General features: G+C 39.3%; 3 protein-coding genes across 9 annotated transcripts in view; 2 read left to right on the top strand and 1 right to left on the bottom strand.

Moving 5' to 3' along the window:
* Positions 1 to 6,730, top strand: part of KNTC1 (kinetochore associated 1) — a 41,671-nt gene extending 34,941 nt beyond the window's left edge. For all 5 annotated transcript variants that reach the window (XM_075167656.1, XM_075167655.1, XM_075167657.1 and 2 more), the window contains 9 exons: positions 40 to 135; positions 1,031 to 1,087; positions 1,562 to 1,616; positions 1,696 to 1,759; positions 3,090 to 3,219; positions 4,250 to 4,339; positions 4,851 to 4,996; positions 5,866 to 5,956; positions 6,191 to 6,730. In XM_075167656.1, the coding sequence (XP_075023757.1) occupies positions 40 to 135; positions 1,031 to 1,087; positions 1,562 to 1,616; positions 1,696 to 1,759; positions 3,090 to 3,219; positions 4,250 to 4,339; positions 4,851 to 4,996; positions 5,866 to 5,956; positions 6,191 to 6,250 (789 nt within the window). In that variant the 3' untranslated portion in view covers positions 6,251 to 6,730. The remainder of the gene's footprint in view (positions 1 to 39; positions 136 to 1,030; positions 1,088 to 1,561; positions 1,617 to 1,695; positions 1,760 to 3,089; positions 3,220 to 4,249; positions 4,340 to 4,850; positions 4,997 to 5,865; positions 5,957 to 6,190) is intronic.
* Positions 6,257 to 11,416, bottom strand: VPS29 (VPS29 retromer complex component). 2 transcript variants are annotated; one of them, XM_075167698.1, is made up of 4 exons: positions 11,302 to 11,416; positions 8,586 to 8,777; positions 7,885 to 8,120; positions 6,257 to 7,581 (listed from the first exon to the last, which is right to left on the bottom strand). In XM_075167698.1, the coding sequence occupies exons 1-4, from the start codon at positions 11,302 to 11,304 to the stop codon at positions 7,464 to 7,466; spliced, it is 549 nt and encodes a 182-aa protein (XP_075023799.1). In that variant the 5' UTR covers positions 11,305 to 11,416; the 3' UTR covers positions 6,257 to 7,463. The 2 variants fall into 2 exon arrangements, with proteins under 2 accessions (XP_075023799.1, XP_075023800.1); XM_075167699.1 differs by lacking the exon at positions 11,302 to 11,416 and adding an exon at positions 10,535 to 11,055.
* Positions 11,417 to 11,463: 47 nt separating this feature from the next.
* Positions 11,464 to 21,486, top strand: RAD9B (RAD9 checkpoint clamp component B). Of its 2 annotated transcripts, XM_075167694.1 has the most exons (11): positions 11,464 to 11,581; positions 12,497 to 12,567; positions 13,488 to 13,637; positions 14,157 to 14,271; positions 15,265 to 15,364; positions 16,287 to 16,393; positions 18,319 to 18,425; positions 18,871 to 18,935; positions 19,517 to 19,639; positions 20,063 to 20,330; positions 20,675 to 21,486. In XM_075167694.1, the coding sequence occupies exons 1-11, from the start codon at positions 11,548 to 11,550 to the stop codon at positions 20,801 to 20,803; spliced, it is 1,269 nt and encodes a 422-aa protein (XP_075023795.1). In that variant the 5' UTR covers positions 11,464 to 11,547; the 3' UTR covers positions 20,804 to 21,486. The 2 variants fall into 2 exon arrangements, with proteins under 2 accessions (XP_075023795.1, XP_075023794.1); XM_075167693.1 differs by lacking the exon at positions 12,497 to 12,567.
* Positions 21,487 to 21,895: the final 409 nt, after the last annotated feature.

Raw genomic sequence — 21,895 nt, 5'->3', positions numbered from 1 at the left:
ACCTATATTAAAATACAGTGTGTCCTTGCTCTCCTTTAGGCTGTTAGACTGGTGACAGAACTTAGTCTAGAATACAAAGTATATGATTCCCAACTGTGGAATGGCCTACTACAGAAACTCCTTGGTTTCAATATGGTAAGGAATTTTTAAGCATGAAGTTCTGCAGCGAGGTGAGAAAAAAGCTTTTTTACCCACCGATTTCTAAAGAATGTGATAGATACATAAACTATAAATTTACTGTGAACGATTATTGATAATTCAGATGGTTACTTTAGGCTCTTAAATACTAAACTGATAAAGCTTTGAGGAATTTGTATTTTAGCAGTACTACTTGAGAATTTTGATCTTAAATTGTTCTAGGTTTTTTTTTGTTTTTTGAAGGCACAAAGCCTTTGAAATGGCAAGAGTAAATCCTATGATGATAAATTGAAAAATTTCTTCATATTATTATAATTTTACAACATCATTTGCACACAAAAATATGCATATTTATATACACATATGCACAAACTGTGCATGGATGTGTGTACATATACACACACAAAAATATTACCCCTAAAAATGTAATTATTATGATAGTAATCCTGATTTTTATCATTCAGAATCTTAATTACCTCTGATTGTCAAACTTTATGTAACGTTGCTACAGCCTAAGGAGGTAACAGGTGCACCTGGCAATGGTTGTATCAGGAGCAGGTATTGAAGCTAGTTTTAATCTAATGAGATTTAGGTACTAATAGCAAAGAAGGTGGGATCATAAACTTTTCAGCACCAGTTGTATTAAGACTACCAGAAATCTTGGGTATTTACTGAGACAACATATGCCACTACTGCTTGTGATAATCTAATTTACTAAACTATAAATTGTATTTCCATATGGATTAGTTACTCCTCCCAAAGGAACAGAGGTACCTTGAGGAACTGTAAGTTTGCATCCTGCAGGCAAGACAACAAGTGTAATGCAGTTCTGTAGATTATCGCCAAATCTTAAAAAACACTGTAGCATTTTATAATGAAATTTTTTTTTCAGATTCAATATCTAAGAAGAGTTTTGATAGCAATTACTGGGATTCATTCATTATGGGAGGTAAGCAAATATTCTGTGACTCCTAATCTTTTTCTTCACTTAACAGGATTTTAGCATCCTATTTGTGTGTGTGTATGTGAATGGCAGACATCTATACTATGAAGCGTTATGCATGAAAAGATTCTTTTTGAATGATTATTTTTGACATTATGACAATGCAATATGCAGCTAAGTATCGTTATTAATCACTGAAATAGCATATTTTGCACTTGTGGTTCCTTCAGTCAACACTTACTTGGAGGGTTTTCTAAAGTTGGACAGAATAATTTTACCATCAGTCAAAATATGGCTAAATCTTAGACTATGAGACAAGGAAAGCAATATTAGGGAATAATTCATCCAGGATAAAATGAAAAGAAAATTGACAGGCTTCTTCTACCTACAGTGGGTCAGGATATCTGTGTGTCTGTGTTTACAAGTACACTTAGTTACAACTGCTTTTTGTCTATTACTTTAAAACTTTGTTGTCAACAGATTCCCAACTTCAGTCGAGCTTGGCGAAGTGTAGTTCTGTCACCATTTCTCACAGGTAGGATTGCTATTAGCTATCATGCTTGTATAGTAACCTGGTGATATACTTACTTTATCATGTTTTCTTTATTTCTTAGCTTCATGTCCACCGAGTCCTAAACAGTTAGAGGAATGTTGCGAGTGTTTTGTGATTCTGCTCAAGTAAGTAGATAGTACGTCCCACATTTGTACTAGTTTGAGTGGGAATGCCCATTTGTAATCTCTTGTCCAGCTACCTGCCCTGGAACATGCAAAGGAGCTCTGAGAACTGGGGAACCTGAGGCATGAGGAAGAACCTTTTGCCTCTTGTGGGAAGGACAGGATCAGGGCATGTACCCAAACAGAAATTCTGTGCTTGCCCAGAGACTGTTGACAACATGTGCTGTAACTCAGTACCTTGGCTGTTTAAACTGTACTGGGAACTGCTCTCTGAGTTGGAACTCGGAATCAGCAGCACAGACAAATTTATCTGCCCAGTCGCTGGCCCCACGAGGGATATCTGTTCCTGTCCTGACATTTTTAAAGGACGAATGGTCAACCCTAGAAGTCCAGTTAATATTCTTCTTAGCCCAAAATATAGCACATTTCCTAAAACATTAACACAGAGTATAAGAGAGAAGGAATTCATTTTCCTACAAAGAATAAATCTGACATGAAAAAAATCTGATAGCTGCACGTCTATAAACGTGGTTCACAGAATCATACAATAGTTTGGATTGGAAGGGACCTTTAAAGCTCATCTAGTCCAACCCCCCTGCCATGGGCAGGGACATCTTCAACCAGATCAGGTTGCTCAGAGCCCCGTCCAACCTGACCTGGAATGTTCCCAGGGATGGGGCATCGAGCACCTCTCTGGGCAACCTGTGCCAGTGTTTCACCATCCTCACGGTAAAAAAATTTCTTCCTTATATCTAGTCTAAATACGCCCTCTTTTAGTTTAAAACCATTACCCCTTGTCCCGTTGCAACAGGTTAACCTATGGTGTTAACGTTCCAAAACATTCCATACATAAACCAGTTTTGCATTGCCTTTAAAATGTAAAAATGCACAATAAATCATTATCTTATTCACCACAATGCTCTGACCTGCTCAAGAGAAGAACCAGAGCTCAGAGAGCCTGACTTGAACCAGAAGTTAGTTAGGAAATACTGGAAAGGGATCCAGCTGAAGAACATGCCTACACTACTGTGCATATACATATGTACCAAAGCATTACTCTGGGCAGTTGGCCAACACTTCCCCTCAAAATAGGGCCTTGGGTGTTTAGAAACAGAAACTGGAGATGCGTGGGTTTTTTTCAAACTAGAAAATCGTCATGCATTTGTATTCTGTGAAACTTCAACTCACATAGCTTGGCCATTTCTGAAAATAAGATAAGGTAAAAATGTATTGTTCTATCTGGCTTAAAAATCTCAATGCAGTTTTGCTGACAGTGCTAAGCCATCCAGTTATATGTCTCATAGCTGAGAACTTCACTCCTAATCTTCTGAAGGTGTCCTGTTCTGGCTGACTTGGATGTCATCGGAATAGCTAAACAATATGCACAGTTGGACCTTCCAGCTTTTGCTTTGGGGTGCCTGTTGCTGATTCCTCAGTCTGAGAAGCGAGAGCAGCAAATTCAGGTAAATAGTAAGTTTTGTGTTCTATCTGTGCAAGGGAAATGTCTTTAAGCATGTTATGTTCAACAGAGACTGTGAAAGATGGTAACTTATAATCCCATCTTATTTAATATGTCACTGCTGACAGCTGCTTGGCATTTCCCACCCACAAAGGCTACTGCCCTGAATTTGTCCTTCTAAAGGGGATCATGTGAACACTTCCCTTTTTTTTTTTAAAAAAAAGCAAAACCAGCTAGCTTCAAGTCATCCTCAGCAGCTTTGTCATATGACTTTGCCTTTTGAGGATTTGAGGATATTTTATGGGATCCCACCCATAAAACCCACGAAAAAAACCCAGCAAAACCCAAGCCATAGCCATATACCTGCTGGAGCAGTGTGAAGTTATGGTAACATATATAATTGCTGAGAAGCTACCAGTGGGCTAGTTTCACAGCAGATTGTAAGAAAAGTACTGAATCCTACTTCGGAGAAGTGTTGAGTAGAAAGCTCCTGACTACTTAGAAAGATGCTTGATATGCATCACAAGTTCTGATGTAAACCTTTTGCCTTAAAGCCATATCCTCGCTATTCATGTATCTTGATAGTTTCCTTTCTCTTCTCATTTGTTTCCATTAATTTATGCTCTGCATTGTTCTCTCAGATGAAGCATTACAGGCTGTTCCCATATTTGTCATGAGCAAACTGGCACTAGTAAAGGCATCTTAAATTCTTAGACTTCCAGTCACTGAAGTTAAGCTCAGAAAGATTTTCCCATATTACAGCATTGGTGTAAGACATTTAGTCTGCTGACAATTAGTCAAAAAAAAAAAAAAATTCTATTAATAGCTACAGCAAAATACCCTTTGAGAGTTAAAAGCAATGACTCCTGCTCTTTCAGTCAAACTGCACAGATCCTGGTTTGATAATTTCATGTTTGTACCTAGAATTTCAAAATATTAATTGTTCCTGAATAAGTCAAATGCTTGCTCTGGAGGGAGAGTTTCTACTTTAATCATTCACAGAATATTAATGTTTTGTAACTTATTTTTGCAAGGGTTTCTTATCAACATGTAACATAGAAACTGTGCTGCAACAAATAGATGAACACATGAACACTGGAGAAGTAGTGGCATTTGCTTCTCAGGTAAATAAATAAAATTTACTTCACTTGTCTTTGACTTAAGGCTTTTTTGATAGATAAGTGATCTTGCCAAGCATTAGTTGACATAATGCACGTTTCTAAAATATAGTAACATTTGCAGGAATTTTTGCATTTTTATTAATGTTGTGCAACTGAAAAACTTCTTGTATATATACACAGTGCTGTGTTACAGGCTGCCCTTATTTGTAGGATAGCATTGTTTGCAGCAGTACTACTTTATTTTTCTAAATAAGTGTTTTAAGCCAAAAGGTCTTATGAAACTGCACACTCTCTTGCCTTGCCTTCCTAAGGGCAAGTTTCCTAACTCATCCCCCTATCTGAATCTGAGATTAGTCTCATAAGATCTGCCATTTCATAGCACTAAAAAAAAATTTTAAAAAATCCTGTTCTATGGGACTCCAGTAAGAAAAGTCTGAGCTCTTTTCATTCAAAAGTGAATTTTTTTATGTTTAAAATATTAATACTTTTCCATTACTAAACCTTAAATCTACAGATTAGATCTTTGGTTTTGGACAATATCATAAATGAGAAGCTATATGAAAAATTCTTGAAAACTAAGTATTTTCCACTGTTGAAGCAACAACTGATGAATACTCACCGGATGAAAGAACTGGTGGATTATTTTGCCAGAAAAAACTGGTAAGTTAATAAAACAGGTAATGCATGACTGATAAGAATTACAGAAATCGAATCTCTCCTTTATTTTATTTTCATTTATTTGAAGTCATGGAGATTTTCTAGTACTTAGTCTCCAAGGATTTTTAAAGCATTGATGAGTTAAATAAAGAAATAAAGTAAAAATCTCACCTCACTACTTTGCACACTTAGGATAGAGTTTTACAGTATCATTCAAGCCAAAGTAACAGCTTATTGAGATCAAATACAGTTAAAATAACAGAAGAAACCAGAAAAGCAAACAGTTTGCTTTGAATAACTTCACCATACCTTCAGATGAATTCAGCTTAGCGGTATCATGGAGTCACAGCTTCAGCAATAAGAGCGCTCTGAAAAAATAAATTAACTGCCTGTGCTCAATACTTGGGAACTAGTGGTTTTGCTGCGAAGTTTTTCAAGAATTAGAACTACCTCTTACGTTCCACTTAAAGAAAACAAAGGGGTTTGCCACTGAACCTACTGCAGGGCAGTTCTCAATCAGCAATCAGTGACTCACAGCACTTGGGCTCATTGTGCACAGCTGCAAACTTTCATTTTAGACCCCAAATACTCAGTATTGCAAGTCACTTTGTTACCAGTTATCCTGCAGTCAAAATGGGACAGGAACGGATAAATAACCATTTAAATTCTAGTATATATTGGTTTTATTAACAACCACAGGTTAAATGCTAGGCTTGTCATGGCTTGCTTTCCTCTGCTGGGAAATGATGGGACCTATCCGACTTCAAAAATGTGGGGTCATACCTTATTTTTATACTTCAGTATATATAGTCTAAATTCTTGGCTTTTTAGACAACTTGTTGGCAAAGTTGATAAACTTTTGCCTCCTACAGCATTGATGACGCAACAGCCCTAATTCAAGAATATCAAGAGAAATGTGGAAATCCTACTCTGGTAGACATACCATCATCTGATCTTCTGAAGGTAAAACAAACCACATGTACCTCATGCAGCATTTTCTCCTTTTTTTCTAAACTAAGACTTTTCAGCAAAAATACTTATTAGCCGATTTATTTAGTAAAATATATTGTATATAATAAATAATTAATTTTACTTGAACCAGATCTGTGCCATGCTAAGCCTTATGCTTTCAAGTACTTTCACAGGTCTTAGATTATATCCTGTTTCCCTAAGCCTTATTGTTTTGTTACCTTCCAGATGTATCTGAATGGACCAGACGAGACCTGCGTACTAGAACCGTCATCGATAAGATCTTGATTTACCCTTTTCTCCCTCTACTGGCAAGATGAAGGCCATGCGTCGAGAATGCTCATACTGGTCAAGTGAACATTAAACTAAACCCTCAATGTTCTTTTACCAAAATTCTTTTACCAAAAGCTACCCTGAGCTTTCCACATTTTTTTTAACTGTTCTAGGCTGTTTCTTCTCCATACTCTATCCCCACTGGAACAGTTTAGATTTACAGCAGAATTTCCTGTTTCTATTCAACAGTAACGTTCATATTCAGCACTTTGATTTTAGGAAGGATTAAAGTTTATTTCCTTTACTTCTGTATTTCTCCATGTTTAAGTCTGCTGTCGGGGTCACCCTAAGGTTTCATTCACACAAACATAACGTTGCATAATTGTGATAAACTTTTTTTAAAACTGTAAGTGGTGTACTTCATGTAAAATACACTTCGTAGACAAATTGTACTTTTAACTACAGTGAGCACAAATAAACAGACTTATGTATCAATTTTGGCCTTACAGTATTCTATAAATGGAATTACATTATTTAAAACCTCTGTACATGGAGCAAAGGGCATATACATGTAGTGTCAGATATAAGCCATAAATACAGGAAAGCCTCTCTTTACTGTTTGTAGATTTAATGAGACCATCGTTCATTAAAGCATAGTGGTATTTGAAACTGCTTTGATTACAAAAAGACTAAAGTTAAACTTTCTACAGTGAAATTTCTACTGTAAGTTATGAGTTAATTATAATATTTTCAGAATCTATCAATCCATTTTATTCTCTTAACTTAACTGGGAATGCTAAATTGAGAAAATAAAATATCAGCTGGATTCTGAAGCAAACGTGGCCCCAGAGCCCTCAATCTTTTCGTTCAAGCCCTTCACAAGTATCCTTTAGAAGTGAGTCACCAAACCAGAGCACCAGGCATTTTAAAAGCAACTACAACTGTTGCATTTTTCCCCAACAACAGTTCATAAAGCTTAGTTTTTCTATGAAGTGGAGTTTATTACAACATTAAGGAACAGTATTTAAACAGTTATTTTAATGGAATATTTTACAAATCAATTCATACAGAGAAAAGCAAACACAATGTTGTTTTAAAGTTATTACCAATAAGCTACATTGTTAAGCTGTTAGCGCGTAAGTGTAGTACTGTAAACTAGCAATCAAGTATTGTAGTAACTTGCAGTTCAGAATGAGATGGTAAAAATACCAGACAAGCAAATACATTTTTAAGACTTTTTGTACTCAATTCTTTCTACTTTCACATCATCTCCAATTAGTTGATAGACATATGTAACTACTGTAGAAGCCTGGATATCCATGAGCACAAATGAAGGAATGATGTTGCTGGAAAGAGAGGAAAAAATTCCTATTAATTGTGCATATATAATCGCCTTAGCAGTGTTTCACTACTACTTAACAGAAATCACTAAGAAAAACGGATATGAATTTTGTAAGCACAGTACATCAGATCTGAAGCTTTAAGTGTTTCACGCTCATCTATTTCAGTCAAGGAGATTTAGCAAGTACTATCAACCCTTCCTCCCCCTGACATTTAGAATGTAAACGTTAACCTTCATAATGAGTTTTGTAGTTCAGTTTTGTTATCAAAAAGAAACCCCCCAGAGGTATTTCCCATACTTCACTTACTTCTCTAAGGCATGATAGGCTCCTGTAGCTGATCCTGGATTGATATAGAACTTGTTTTCATGTTCGAATGCCTCAAATTTGTGTGTATGTCCTGAAATTAGGATGTCCACATCAAACTGCCTTTGTAACAGTGCCAGGCTGGCCATATCACCCCAAGGAATAACTTGATGGCCATGAATCAGCCCGATTTTGAACTGTCCAACAGTTACAACTTTCTGTTCAGGATAATTCAGGTTCTAAAAATAAAAAAAACAAACACAGATTAGATGTACAGATTTATATTTAAAAACAACTCTATGCAACACCAAGAAGAGAGGGAGAAAGCTTATGGAAATATTCCATGGAATTGGCCCTACCGCTACAAAATGAGAGCTACAAAAGCTGCTTTTACGAACGCGGTGGAGAATGTGGTAGGATGCAAGGAACTTCAAAGACCTGACAGCAGCAGGTCCTGTTTGCTGGAGTCCTAGACATAGCCAAGTACGCACATTACTTTTATTCATCCTGATGATAGATGAGAACGTACTGTGCAATTCACATTATTGATTGTAGCCCCAACTCTTTTGCCCGTTTTTCTTTTCACGTGCTCTTAGTACTACATAACCTCAACTTGCCCTCTTTTACTTGAATTACAAATAACCCAAATGTTGCCTTTTTGTAAAAGACACACAGAAAACATCATCATCGAGAGCGGACGCTACCTCATCAAAGTCCCCTCTGACAACATGAACATCCCCCGCCAGAGTCTTGAGGTAGTCGTAAGTGTCCTTGGTGCAGAGGTTTCCTGTGCAGAGGATGTGTTGGATCTTCCCTGGAACCAGCAGTTTTTTGAATTTGGCTGGGAGGCTGTTGCATCGATGTGGAATGTGAAGATCTCCTAATACTAACACCAACTTATCAGGTGTAATGACAGGAAAGAAAGATCGTTACAGCTACTTATTAAGACAAGAATCATTGGCAAACAACGCATTGCAATGTTTTCTTCAGTTTCGTAACTTTGCGTTTTGATGTAAAAGCTACTAAAATAAGAATGAAATGGTGATGGAATATTGCTATATGAGGGAGAACAAGGGCCCTTACTAACGCAGAACATTATCCGAAGGGGGGCCTTAGAAACACAACAGTCTACCGAATTTTTGTTGTTGTTGTTGCCGAAAGCCATTGCAAGGTATAACAACAGAAATGTGTTACTATTTGATGTATTTTACACAAATTTGGGAAATACCATGAACTATCCCACCTTTTTTTTTTCCTCCTTAAACATCCAAAGAAAAATAATACAGGACATCTCTACTATATGTTCTCAAGCACAGACCTGGCTAAACTGTGGCCACTTCCCTTTAAAACTCTTCATACAAGTTTCTTCCTACTTTAATTAACTTTTGTTTTCTTCCTTATAAAAAAAAAAAGCAGCAGATTTGCAACATGTGTTAATAGCTGACCAGAATAGGAACCCTGTTCAGAGTCTGTATTGTAGGAACCACTGAACAACAGGATAAGACTAACAGTTTAAAAAAAAAAAAACAAAAACAACAGGGCACTGCAGAGAAGATAAGCCAGAAGTGGTTCTATTACCAGTTCTATGTACCCATAGTTTCAGTACAGTAGATGCAAGGAGAATACAAATTTAATGGGGGCTTCAAAATTAAGGATTCAGATGAAGTAAGACCATAGTTTAATATCACAGGCTTTAAATCTGCGAATAAAGAAATAATTAATGCGAGCAACACAGCAATAAATTAATTATGCAAAAAGGGCATGAAAAGCTCTATAAAGCATGGAGTGTTATGCCACTACACTGTAAAAACACTGGATCTAGAGACAGTCATCCCTGTTAACTTGATAAATAGCTCCATATTAAAAGAGAGAGTTTATCTTCCAACCATAATGCTTTGTTAGTAAGACAGTTCCTAAAATGACAGCCGTCAAATGTGTTTGAAAAAGACACAGCCCATATATAAAAGCAGTAGTAACTATGCTAAGAAATTAGCTTTTTTAAATTTGCTTTTTAAGTTTTTAGGCCATGCAACTATTTTCATGCTAACAGTCATCAAAAAAGGCAGAGGGGACTTGGGTGGGTTTTTTGTTTGGGTTTTGGTTTTGGTTTTTTGAGACTAAGAACGTCCCAGTGCCATCATCAAGCCATGCACCTTTGGAGAACAGATGGTTGAAAGTATTGGTAAAGTAATACAGGTTTTTTTTAATCAATGAGCTACCAATTTAAAACTAACTCAGGACAAAAAAAAGGACACATTTCTGATGGTCTTTCAAGAGTTCCCAGTGAAAAATACCCTCGCTAGCATCAGTCTAGAGATGATATACTTGAATGCAAGTAAAAAATGGGTAACAAGTGATTTTGATTATTAAAGTGACAATAGATAGATTCTCTTAATGACACTTAAGGGACCGAGACATGCATACCAGTTATGTATTTAATATTTAATAAAATTATACTGCCACTTAAAACACATAACCCCACTGAAGTCAGCAGAGTTTGCGCATTCAACAAAGACCATTTCCTTTGCTGACGAACTGGCAGGCCGCATATTTTCCCCCAAATCTCGTTTGAGCTCCCGCTAATTAAAGAAAAGCTTGGCAAGCTGCAATAACAAAAACAAATCAAAAGCATTGAAGCATGTTTAATAATCACAGGTATCTGCGACATAAAATAGTGGCAAAGAATGTTAGAACATCTGGCTTTAACTAGGAATTTAGGTGCAACCTTGAGCGTGGTTTGAACAGCAGCCCCTAAATATATTAAAAGTATGTACCATCTGACAGTCATATCATCCAGTAACATTAACAAGCCCTTACCACCGGTGTTAGCAACAGCCAAGAGGAGTAAACTTACTCTGTGCCCAGCCTTATTGGAATGAAGAAGTTGATTGCAGACAGGGGGGGATGAAAAACGGGGTGAAACATGATCAATGTTAAACAAAAGGAAGCAACAGAAAAGAAAATATAGCCAAATGAATAGGCAAATAATAATCAATGAATTGTTGATGTTATGAAAGAAGCGTTAAAAAAAAAAAAAAAAAAATTAAAAATCGGCTCCTGCGCGCAGCCCCCGGCAGCTCCCCCGCCGGTGACAGCCCCTCAGCGCGGCCTCCTCACCACCGGCGGGCCCTCCGCGGGGCTTCACCTCCTCTCAGCGCTCCCTCCCGCCCCTCCATCTACCTCAGCTCGGCATCAGGCGGGTTTCTGGGCGGCCACTGACAGAAATCGTTCCCCGGGCGCACCTCCAGCACAGCCGCCCCCCGCCCGCCGGCGCGCCCCGCGCCCACCGCGCCGCCGAGCCAGGCCCGACGGGCCGCGGCCGGAGGAAGCGAGCCCAGGGCCCCCCCCCGGCGCGGCGGGGCGAGCCCCGGCGGGGAGAGGGCCCCGGGGCGGGGGGGACGGGGCGCCCCCGCCGCTCACCATCCTGCTCGGCGCCGCGCTCCCTCAGCCAGCCGCTGCGGCTCCTCCCGGAAGCCAGGCCGGAGCCAACCACCCGCTACGGTGCCTCCGAAGGGCCAACCCAGCCCGAAACTCGTTTCTCCGCAGCCACGCCTATGGCTACATCCGGGTCTCTGCTCTCGCCCGCAGGGGGGGCGTTTCCCGCCCTTGCCGCCGCCGTCGTGTGAGGGGAAGGGCGCGGTGGAGGGGCGGGCTCCGCAGCGGGCCATGAAGTGTGTCATTGGGGGGGCTCACCTCAGAGGTACCCGTGGCCGCAGGGGAGGCCATGTGCCTGGGGCAGAGGGGTGTATGTGGGAGAAACAGGCTCCCCACAGCGGGGCCGCCTCAGGGTGGCACGCCTCAGTGGGGCCGGCGGCCATGGGAACGTGTGACTGGCATGCTGGCACCTCCGCGTCCGTGGCGCACTGCCCTCGGTGGGCTTCCCCGTGGGGGCTTTCAGACGGTGCAAAGTGGGGCACGAAGCACTGGGAGCTGCGGCCAGCCACACCAGGGTCCCAGCAGAGCTGAGGAGCTGCCTCTTCCTCATCCCCAGGAGGACAAAGGCATTTTTGTGGGGCAACACGCAGCCTCTGAAAGTTGTTCAGATAGAGAGCAGAGGGCTGATTCGCAGTACTTTCAGGTGGAGAAGCCATTGCTTATCTGCGTGCCTTCCTGTGCACGCCGTTCTCCTTCCAGAGGCCCAACTAAACCTGCGCACAGCGTTCGTGCAAAATGCTGCTCTGCCAGTGCCAGGGTGGCGGAGGCAAATTTTGAGACCCACTGCTGGTTTCTTCTTGTATTTCTTAGGGCTATATCTTTACAGGTGTGCAACTGCTTACCGCTTGTTCAAACCTGTTGCCATCTACAAAATGTAATTTCTAACTTCAGTGGTGTTTTGTCTCATTAGGTTGAAATAATTTGTGGTGACTTCAGGTCATACCAGTTGCTGCAAAGGGACAGGTGACATTTGAAGTGCGCCTCGTTGGAGGCAGCTTTGAAAAACATCAAGGTGTTTGTGCTACTAAAAGGAAGGAATAATGTTTTCCACCATGTCATCAGTTTTCTTTGAAACGCGTAGGAAATTTGTAATGTTTCCTCTTAAATTATTCTGGAGAAAATGCAGTATAACTTTTTTTTAACTTAGAACGCATGTTGCACTGTTTTCTTTTCCTGCTAGTGTTTGGAAGAGCAATACATGCCATAGCACGTATTAGTGATGAATTTTGGTTTGACCCCGTAGAAAAAGGTGTAAGTGAATTTGATTTATTGTAATTTAAAAATCTTTCTTGGAATCATAGTATTTACGTTGTTGGATACTGTGTTGTTTTCCTACAGGTACCCATCTGAGTTACGTTCTCTCTCAGTTTCCTCCACTTCCAGTATGGACAAATGCCATATTTTCTGTAATTGTAATTATGCAGATTACATCATGGAAGAGTTGTTCCTACTCTGCCCCTAATATTCTTCAATTTTTTGTTACCGAAGCTGAATCTTCCTAGGACATCCGGATTAATACCAAGGGTTTTATTTCTGTTGTCACGGGTCAAAAGGTTTATGTTTTGCACCACATCAGAAGCTGCCTCTAAACAACATGTTTTTGTACCGGTATGACTCAACAGGAAGAATGCATCCATTAATATGCCTCTGATTAATCAAACACCATTTCCAGCAGAATTAGGGTTTTCTCTAGAGGTTTCTTAGTTAAAAGTGATCAACTCTCCTTAACTTTCTGGGAGGCTGGAAAATCAGAAGCGGAAATGATTTCTTTTTATACCTGAAGAATTTTTGAGGTGCCAGTAGTGTCTTTGCTCATCTGTACGTATCATGTGGGTGGGTGTACAGCAAGATTGTTTTCAGTTTCCAGTCCTTCAAATGCCTCAAACGCAAGCTGAGCTTTAAGTGTTTAGGTAACTCACACTTCAGAGGCACTTAAATGTCCGTAGATTGGATTCCTATGCCTGTATTATACCAATGACTCCTGACCAGTAGTAATTAAGGTGATAAGTTTGAACATGATTGTATGCATGATGCATCTATATTTATTTTGAGATATACACATTTAAAGGTTTTGTGGTTTAGGTATGGTACTGAAGCAGAGATGGCTTTTTTGTTAAAGGTTCGATATGAAATAGTTTTGAGCTAATACATTATTTTATTTATATTTTCAGCTTGCCGTAAGATCGGTGAATTCTTCAAGGTCAGCATATGCATATGTCTTCTTCTCATCTATGTTTTTTCAACATTACTGCTGGACAGCTGTGTCTCAACCATGTCAGAAGGAAAAACAGTTATCCCTTCCATGTAAATTGATAATTAAGGTACATTTTAATGGATTGTTATGCACGGCTTTGTAAGCAGCAAATTAGCCCAATTTCCAAATGAAATTATAGGGGGAGGCTCATACAGGCATGTGGATAGCTCTAAACTCAAGCGCTTCTGAGCAACTCTGCAAAAGAGCACGTTAGAATTTAATTACGTTTAGACGGTGTAGCTTCTGAGCTGTGCCCTGCGGTTCCCGAAATCTGAACCAGCTTAATCTTGAGGTGAAGGAATACCACATTTCTGCCTCTGGAGCGTTTCTCCTGTAGCCTTCAAAACCAGTATGAGCCAGCAGAGCTTTGACCAGCTGTTTAGCAAACAGATCTGTTGGCCACGTATTGGAATAGTGGGTGAGGACGGCAAGGATCAGTATTGGCTGCCTCAGTGTCTGCTTGCAAGGCAGTTTGAGGAAGCTGTGAAAACAGGAGCTTTAGATAAACTGTACAAAACTAGGGAAATAATACTGCAAAATTGCTTAGTGAGTAACCTCTGCCCTGATTTTTTTTTTTTTTTTACAGTCGGTTCTTCCTGTATTTAGATGTGTAAATATGCTGGAAAGGAATGTAGAGAAATGCAGCATTTATACAAATATTAATGATCATCACGTAACTTTTCAGCTCCTCTGCAAACATGGTAGGTTACACATAAAGTGACTTTACAGAAACAGCAGCAGTTTAAAACAGCAGGGCAACACAATATTTAGTATAATTATTAGCTGGATGGTACTGAGGGAACATTATGCCAAACACTTTCAGCCTCTTCACATCGTAATTTATATTTATCATGTGCATCACCTTGTTAAAATGAAGTTATAACAGGCTTTATCAGACGAATGTTCTTCCGTTCAGTAGTTACGCATGCTACATGTTAATTGCCAGCCTACTGCTTACAACATTTAGAATTAGGCTGGAGTAAATTCTGAAAAAACACACGTTATGGAAAGGGAGGGAAATCCTGTTTTGGCAGGTGTTTGAACTAGAGGATTTACAGGGTCTTTCCACTTCTAACACTTACGGTTCTTCAACACGGTAACAGGTAACACGGTAACACTGACATCCTCAGTCCAGCAGAACACCGGGTATATTCATGGGCATTAGTCTTTGCGAAACTCATAAAGAACCATCACCTTCAACATAGCTTGCTGAGCTGTGCTGTGTAATAGGCAGTGGTTTATATTATTAAAAATCCAGCTTGTATTACTAATAATGAGATAGTATATTGAATTAGGCCTCAAGACAATTAAGCTCTCTTAGCTCATGCTTATCTAGAAATACATAGGGATCTGTAGGGTTTGCCTTCTGTATTCCGCCACCATTTATATTACTATATCAGTTAAATATTGAAGCCTTTTTTTCCCCTGCATTTGTTGCACTTGTTGCTGTTCACTTATTTCTTGTGGATTCTTAAAAAACTCAGATGCTGGAGGGGCATAACTAATAGGATGAAGAAAGTCTTAGATGGCAGGTTAATTCAGTTTTCTATTTGTGGGTGAGTTATTTCCATGTAGCTAGAGTAAGTTGCTTGGTTACTTTCTCTATTGAGATTTCCTAAAAGAACAATTAATACTGAAAAAACATTTAAAATTACTGACCAGCATTGATTTTTGTTTATATGCTTTATACTTAGGTGTTGTAAAAACATATAATCTGACGTTTCAAGAATGTGATCCATTGCAGGCTGTTTTTGCAAAGCACATGTGTCCAAACATACTTAAAGTCCACTCCAGGTAACAAATACAAAAATATTTTTTCTGGGGAGAAAAAAAAAATCATGCAGGAAGCAATACTGCTCTCATAGTCATGAACATAAGCAAAATCTCATTAGAACACAGTCAAAAATGGCGAATTCCTAAATCCTGTATCCTAGTGCTTGATTTCTCACATTGCAACTTAAGAAATTTGGATCATTCTGCCATTAATCCTGCTCAGTCTAACCTTGAGAAGTGTGTAATGTATAATTTGTATTCACATCTTTGAGCAACTTCCACCTATGACAAACAAAGTAATGCTTTAATGTTGTAGGCAAAGAATCCAGTGGTAGAAGTACAATTTTTTTAATGCAATAAGGCAAAGTTCTGCTTTGAAAAGCAGCTCCTGGAAGAATCCGAGATGTGGCTTGTCATTGCAAGCAAAGGCAAAGAACAGTTAGACTGTACTTTTCCTGACAGCATTTCTATTAAAAGTGTTAGTCACAATAATCAACCAGTAAGCCATTAAAGGTGTATAAAGGTATCTCTGTATAGCTATTATGTATTGCGTTTGTAAACAGATTGTGCAACTTTTAAAACTGCAAGCTTTTAATAAAAAGTATAGGATGCCGAGGTTTGCTCAAGATTGTGATATATACATATAGAAAGGTAGCAGCAATATATATATATGTAAGACTGATTTGGCAGCATACACAGACATTAAATATAAACGAATTTGCTTTTGTAATTACTAGTTGTATTTTAAGATTTCTTACATACCTATTGCTATATCAATCAATTAAATAGATACAGCACACTTTAAGGGGTGCACATTTCAAAGGCAGTTTTTCCAACAGGATTGCCAAATAACAATTTTAATTTCTAATGTGAGTAATAACAAATGCTAGCTAGTAATTTGTGGCACGTAAAATTATTTTTAATGTTGAATGAAATTTTATAGGCTGCTGGCTGATATAATGATTCACTTTCCGACCAGTCAAGAAGAAGTAACCTTATCAGTTACTCCAATGAAAGTTTGTTTCAAGAGTTACACTGAGGAAGACACTGGTAAGGAAATTCAAAATATGAAACAATATTGGACTTTAAAACAGGTGATCTAAAGGAATAACAACTAGGGCAACATAAGGGGAGAATGCATGTTATGGCTGACTGAGATTTTTAAGAGAGGGAACATATATAGAGAGATTTTAAGTCATTCTGCCACCCTCTGGTTTTAATATATTTTAAGAAAGTATGTTTTTAGTAACACTTTCCTGGTATCAGTGGCAGGTATCAGACTGAGCAGCCAATTGAAGCAAGTTACGCCACTTACTGTAGGCTTGAACAGAGGTAATTACTGTGCTGCAAGAGCAGAAGCATGGCAACAGACAGGAAAAAGGAGATAGTTTTATGTTTTAAAAAGAACTATTTAAATCTGAATACCATAATTATAGAATTGATACCATTACAGAGTATATTTTAGTGTAAAGGCAATACAGTGTGTTAGCTGGCCTAACACTGTTATGCTGCGCGCTGCCATTTTCAGATCTCCATCGGAGATGGAGAACGATCTAGATTCTTGGTGTGTGACTCAAACTAATTTTAAAGATATAATTGTGTTTTGGAAGTATAGGTTCTTGTATATCATATAATAAAGGGATGCTTTTCATACTTGCTTATGACCAAAGCTGAGGATAATGACCTAGAAAAAGATGACTGCCTAGAGCGTAGGGTGGGGATTGTGCTGAGAACACGCTAAAGCAGTGGAGAGTGAGAAGGAGTAAGTGGTGGAAGCTGACTGCAGTGAAACAGGGAAGAAATTACTGAAAATAAAAGGACACTAAAAAGATTACATTTTGAACGACAAATTTTGTTATTTTAGAAACATACACTTACAAGGGTTATTGTAAGAAGAAAGTGAAAAAAATAGTAGGTAAAAATTTAATGAGATACCAAAAAACCAAACAGTCAAGGAGAAAAAAGAGGAATTACAAGCATTGTTCTTCTTGTGTAGCATGTGATGCAATATACCGCCTGCAGCAGATGTTCTGTATGCACTGAAACAAAACATATCCTTTGAACATATCGTCTGGCGATGGCTTGGGTTTTTCCACATTCAGGTTTAATTTTCAAAGAAAGAAATCGCACCTTCTGCCTAGACTTGTTTTCATTTGCATGTGGTAGGCTCTGCCTTGCAGAAGCTGGCAGGTGTGTTATAAGTGTGTATTTCCAGCATATTTGAACACGCAGTGGGGCCTTGTTGAAGGCTGAGAGGAAAAAAACCTCTTGAGCAGAGAAACAGAAGACTGGGAATAGTTTGTAGTGCTTTGTTAGCAGCCTGGCTTTGGAAGAGAACTGGATAGGTCTGTACTGTTTAAGCTCCTGTAGGATTTTTCTGAATGCCTCTGAGACTATAACGCATCATGGAAGTACCCTCTTACTTTCTTTTCACACACCTAATAACAACTATGGACTAATCTAATGATAACAAGCAACAATTGAATACCTGAAACTGAAGAGCCTGTTTCCTGTTGCCACTTACGTATCCGGAAAAGATTATAATTTAAAACAAAGAACCTAAGTCCACCCTTATTGTCCTCTGATGATTGTCAGCAGTTATGATTAATCTGTTAGAGTCATGCTGTATTTTGGTCTTCCCATCTATGCAACAATAAGCAGCTGGTAACACTATTTGTGATGAATACCTGTCGACAAAGCAGATTCGCAAGAACGGCAGCAGGTATCGGGTTAGATCACACAATGGAACATAAAATAGGTTCTGTTAAAAGCCATTTAAATCTACATAAATTGAGGATTTTATTTTACTTAATTATGAAATAAATTTAGATAAATAAACATTTATTACTGTTAGTCACTATAAAAAGACAGTTATTTGTTCAAACGATGCCAATGTAAAAACCTCATGGTTATAGTCATAGTTGAGTTCAGACTTGACTCCTTTGAGTCTTTGACTTTCTTGTTATTTTAAACAGATTTTTCAAAGACAATGCTTACTGAAATACAACTAAATCCAGATGAATTTGACTACTTTCAAGTTGGAGTAGATTCCGAAGTGACGTTTTGCCTTAAAGAATTGAGGGTAAAGTAAGAATTTGTCTTGAAAATAAAACATTTCCCGTTAATTTGCCTGACTTGCCCAGGACAATGCAGAACGGCCCTGGGAAGCGTTCCACCTGACCAGCAGCAGTATTGCACCAGCTGGTTGAGGATTCGCTTTAAAAACACTGCAGAGTCCCTCACAGTAGCCTTTGAAAGGCAAGCGAAACATTTTTAAAACAATAAAAATGTAGTTTCAGTGCTGGGCAGACACACTGTAACTGTACTGGAGAAAGCATGGTGGCCACAGAGGCTCCAGATGCAGAAGCTTCTTCGGCAAAGCTCCAGGCAGGGAAGGCAAGAAATGTATTCGAGAAGCAGACTTTTACCCTCTTTTTGCCAGTAAACAACAGCTGGGATAAACTTACATTCTAATATTGAGCTTCTGTTCTTAAAACAGCGCTTAACCACCCGCCCCTTCTTTTCAGGGACTGCTAGCGTTTTCAGAAGCTACCAGCGTTCCTGTCTCAATCCATTTTGACATATCTGGAAAGTACGTTTTGGAACATACCTATCTAGAACTACTGCAGTTACAGCTCCACAGTTGATTTTTGTCTGCAGGTTACTCAATGAATATTTAACTGGAACAATAAAGTGGATTTTCATTTTGTACCAAAAGCTGTATTTCTAATCTGCTATACAGGGTTAAAAAGCTTGTTATTATGCATAAAGCATTTAACATGGGCATCAGCATTACTAGGCTAGCCATGCTGACTAGTGGGCACCTGCATGTAAGTTACCTGGACGCTTCAGGCGCTCAGTCTAATGCAAGCAATGATTTTACTTAGTAATCTAAAGAAACAATACATTTTCTGTTTAAAATATAATTTTAACAGTTATATATTTAAAACTATAATTTGACTAAGTATAATATTGTATAGCATTTGCTTGTTGGTGCATTTAAATCTGTAACAGGAAGCCATCTTGTATTCTTTAGCAGCAAATACATGAGATTTTCAGCTTTTCAGAGGAGGCACTTTGTAATCTTTATGTATAGAATTGCATGAGCTGTGTTTCCTCCTACAATACGTGTAGTTGCGTGTGCTGTTTAAGCCTCTGAATATTTGTGTTTAGGCCAATTGCTTTCAGCATTGAAGATATGGTGCTGGAAGCCAGCTTTATTTTAGCTACCTTGTCTGACATCGAAAAGGAGACAGCTTCCCAGCCGCCTCCCAGCTTTCCGCAGCGGCAGGAAAGGTACCAGTGGGCTTCAGGGGCGGGTGAGGGAGGCAGGCTGCCTTAAGAGGATGGAAAATTGAAGTTCAGTTTTCTAGCCAAGTCAGGTTTAAGACGGAAAGGAAGTGATCTGCTCATTCTTGCAGGGTATTGGTAAGCATTGTATGGATCCTGGAGTCTTTGTTCATAGGAAAACCGTGCACTAGACAGGTTCAGGAACGTCTTAGCATCATGCATAGCAGTAAAACTTGGTGCGACAGAGAGCACTCCGTGCTAGCTTCTGCTTTCCTTTATCTCCACGGAGTTCTGTTGCAGTAGGAGGGGCAGGGAGGACACTTGTTGACAATCTAAAGCCATAATGCTTTTCATTAACAGAAAATAAAGACATTCTAGCAAAAACACGTAAAAGCCAGTTACTAACCTGACCTACTCTCTCTAATCCAGGTCGAAGACATGGACGGGTACACCTGAAAAAGCCCCCATGGATAAAGATAGCAACGCAGAAGCAGTTGTTTCCAAAAAGCCGCAGTGGAATGGAAGCGCACGGAACACAGCGTCAGCGAAACCCGCGAGTCCTTTGGCAAAACAAGAGGTTAAAAGTATTCCCAGAGTCACAAAGAAAGATACGACAGGCCCGGAAGGCACAGCCGTGACCGAGGCAGAGGCCCGTGCAGTGCTGGAAGGAGAGGCAGCAGAGCCTCACCATCAGAAGGTAAGGAGGCTCCCAGTCGTGTTTACGGTGGAATACCTTGGCTGGTGCCGAGCCGAACGCTACCTGTAGTCTGGGGGTTACTGCAGGTTGATACTCGGTTCTCCACACGGCATTTCAGTGGAACCGGCTTTCACAGCAGCATAGCTGTCAAAAAACACCACTGCCATGTTTAACTGTAGTGCTGGAAATATTCGCAGAGGGCAGGTGTATTTTACTAGGAAACACTGTAGATGGGTAAGGAGTTTAAAGTGCGCTTTTGAAGTGGCAAAAGCTTCAGAAACTATTAACCCCCAAATTCCGTATCACATGCAGTTTCTTACTTCTATAAATATTGCATTTTCCAGTTTCATTCCTTATTTTTTGGAGCAGTTTCTTGTAAGGAGAAGGATGCCATCAGTCACACCTTCTACAGTTTAGCAACAGCGAGCGACACCGAAGAGGATTTTGGCAATGCGCAGAGCTCCCAAGTTTAGTAACACAAAGCGTTTGAATCCATGTAAAAGACTATCAGGGATTGCCTTGAAAGAGAAAAGCACGTTTGACATGGTAATTGTGGAGCTGTTTCTGGTTTTAAAAAGCAGTTTAATTGCAGTTCTTCAGCAAGTTAGAACTCGATGGAAACTACCTGTATTCTGAGCTTGTGCGGTGAACTGCATTTCACGAGTAGCTATTTGGACAGTCCGGAAAGCAGGAATCCTACTCAAATGGTGCCCATTTCTTTTTAGCAGGACAGATACAAGAAAAGGCCAAAACTAAACTCAGTAGTGAGTACTTCATCATTTCCTGCTGTGTACAGGTTAAGTGCTTATTCCCTGTTAACGTTAACCACCAGCACAGGTCATTCTAGAACTGTTAGACGCTGTCATAATGCAATATAAATTTAGGTCATGGTTGACTAGATTGAGAAGTGTGCGTTACGTATTCTGTAGGTACACCGCTTTGGACGCTCAGCTCTCCAGCACATTCTCACTAGAGTTCAAACTGCGTTACCACTTCAGGCAAATTAAGCTGCTGTTGTCAAGTTAGGAGTGCTGGAAAAACAAACCCATCCACTCTGGCACGGCCAAACACATTATTGCTGTAGAGCTGGCATTTAAGTGAATAGCCAAATTGTTGTAGAAATGCATTTAAAAAAATAAAAGTGATGTTTGAAAGCATGACTTTAAGAGGCGTTTGCATTATTCTTTCGCTCTCCCTGCCTCTCCATTCCGAGGAGGGTTTGAGAACACTGGACGAAGGGCTGAACCAGAGCCCCACGCCCCAAGCGTTGGTGGCTGCATGTCTCTGCGCCACCAGTGACGTTACTGCACTAACAAACACAGTTTCTGCAGTCAACTTTACTTTAAAAAACACATTTTAGTATAAATACTATATTTATTAAATATCTTTACAATTCATTTAAATGTATTTACAGAACTATTCCTGCATAAGTTATACCTCAGACATGAAATTCACATAATTGCCTCTTAGGTAAGCATAGATGATAGTCTCATTTTAACAACAACAAAAAAGCATCCTCATTAGATACAGACTCAGATCTGCTTCATTACTTCAGCTATCTTTGT

Source organism: Calonectris borealis, chromosome 18 (assembly GCF_964195595.1).
Source record: "Calonectris borealis chromosome 18, bCalBor7.hap1.2, whole genome shotgun sequence".
NCBI lineage: Eukaryota > Metazoa > Chordata > Aves > Procellariiformes > Procellariidae > Calonectris > Calonectris borealis.
Note: the sequence above shows the minus strand (reverse complement) of the source record. Positions and strands in the feature narration are given on the sequence as shown.